Source organism: Manihot esculenta, chromosome 1 (assembly GCF_001659605.2).
Source record: "Manihot esculenta cultivar AM560-2 chromosome 1, M.esculenta_v8, whole genome shotgun sequence".
NCBI classification, from domain to species: Eukaryota; Viridiplantae; Streptophyta; class Magnoliopsida; order Malpighiales; family Euphorbiaceae; genus Manihot; species Manihot esculenta.
The window spans coordinates 30,703,082-30,704,879 of NC_035161.2; the positions used below are offsets into that span (position 1 = coordinate 30,703,082).

General features: G+C 33.8%; 1 protein-coding gene across 1 annotated transcript; it reads right to left on the bottom strand.

Moving 5' to 3' along the window:
- Window positions 1-583: 583 nt before the first annotated feature.
- Window positions 584-1,274, bottom strand: LOC110604245 (small polypeptide DEVIL 3). The gene has a single exon (XM_021742433.2). The coding sequence runs from the start codon at window positions 997-999 to the stop codon at window positions 853-855; it is 147 nt and encodes a 48-aa protein (XP_021598125.1). The 5' UTR covers window positions 1,000-1,274; the 3' UTR covers window positions 584-852.
- Between the last annotated feature and the right edge of the window lie 524 nt (window positions 1,275-1,798).

The window sequence follows — 1,798 nt, forward strand, 5'->3', positions numbered from 1 at the left end:
GATTTTGATTTCTGGCATCTAATTTATGAATTCTTAATTGTTTTTCTTTTTTCTTTTTTTAAAAAATCTAAGAGGGTGTAACCGAATTACTCAATTCAAAAATTTAAATTTGCAGGAGAGAATGTAAACGTTTATGATCAGTATATAAATTTTGGGAATCAAAATATGAATTTTAGACTTTTGTTTTTAATTGAATTTTATACCTTCTCATTTAAAGAGATACTTAAATTGTAAGAGAGAGTTTCAAGATTTTTTTTTATATATGTAAGTTTGCTGGGTAATTTTCATTATATGAAATCATAGCATGCCCAGCCAGCTCCCTAAACACATTCTTTTCTTTTCTTTCTTCTTTCAAAGTTGCTTTCACATCCTATTTGAAGCTTAATTGTTTGATGGTATTAATTATTACTGTTGATAAATTAATTTTCTCTTTTTAGACGAAAACTTTCATCTATACACTAACTATTTTCTACAAAATTCATAGTATACCTAGTAAACTCATGATCGTTCAAGAATATCTAGGCATGTGCAGAAATAACCACAAGCTACTCCAACACTAATGGAAACTACAAGCTTTAGAAACTTGCTTCTAAACCATTTAATTTGAAGAACTCCGATGTAAGAAAACAAGCGTACTATAATATCTAGCTAGAGCATCTTCATATTTACATTTCGAGAAAATAGACATAAAGAAGAAGAAGCAGGAGATGTAGAAGAATTATAAGTAGCGAGAACTCGGTTCCTTGCAAGCTCCAGGAAATGAAATACGTCAAAACTTTGCTTCAACTTCATGGATATGTATGGCGATGATGGTGGATGATAGGAATTAGTAATACCTCCACTGAAATAACTCTAGTCATGCCAGCAGAGAAGCATGACTATGCACCTCCTGATAATGTAGAGTCTTCCTTTCTGTTCTCTAAGGTAGCCTCCAAGACTTCTATTACTACATGACATCTTCTTCTTGGAGCCTTTCATGGTTGCTCTGTTCATCTTCATTTTTCACTTTACTATTATTGTAAAAAACTACACTCTTGCTTTTCTGCCTTTTTGGGACAGAGGAAGAGGAAGAGGAAGAGAGATGATTGTTGAAATGAAGACTCGATCTGAAGTGAGAAGACGAAGGAGTAAGTGCTCTTTATAAAGGGAGGGTGTGTGGTCCAAGAACCCACAAGAACATGAACGTAGCCCCTCCCCCACCCAACCCAAAATTCTTGATTCTTGTCTCTCTGGATGCCACATCATCCTCTCTGCACCAACATTTATGATATTGGTATCAACCACCAAGACAAATGGTCGGCAGCTCATTGCTTCTTGATATTAATTTTTTTTTAGTCCCCCTTTTTTTTCTAAAAAGAAATTAGCAATAAAGCTCTTAGATATTTGGACAATTTCCATGCGTGTTTTGATGGACGGAAAAATAGTTTATTGTGGGAAGAAGCTTTGATGTTTCCTCGATCGTCATGTCCTTGCACTGCATTTTTTTTACTTCTGGCATATCATTAGCAACCATCTCTTTGCAAACCATGCTGTCCACACTTACCAAGAAAGAAGGAACCCCAAGTATTCCTCTCACCTTTTTCTCTTAGCCCATGTAAATGAGACATTTTCCAGGAAAATTTTCCAATTTATATTGATTTTGCTTGTGCCCATTTGCTATTATTATATATATTTATGAGCTAAGGATGATATATTATAATTGGGAGAGTACTTGTGGATACTAATTCGATTCAATCTTATTGAAAATGAGTTTAAATGGTGTTTAATAGGATTTGAAACTAATTCGAATAAATAAAAC

Excerpts from the sequence above, each read along its gene's own strand:
- LOC110604245 (XM_021742433.2), bottom strand. The coding sequence starts at position 999 with ATGAAGATGAACAGAGCAACCATGAAAGGCTCCAAGAAGAAGATGTCA.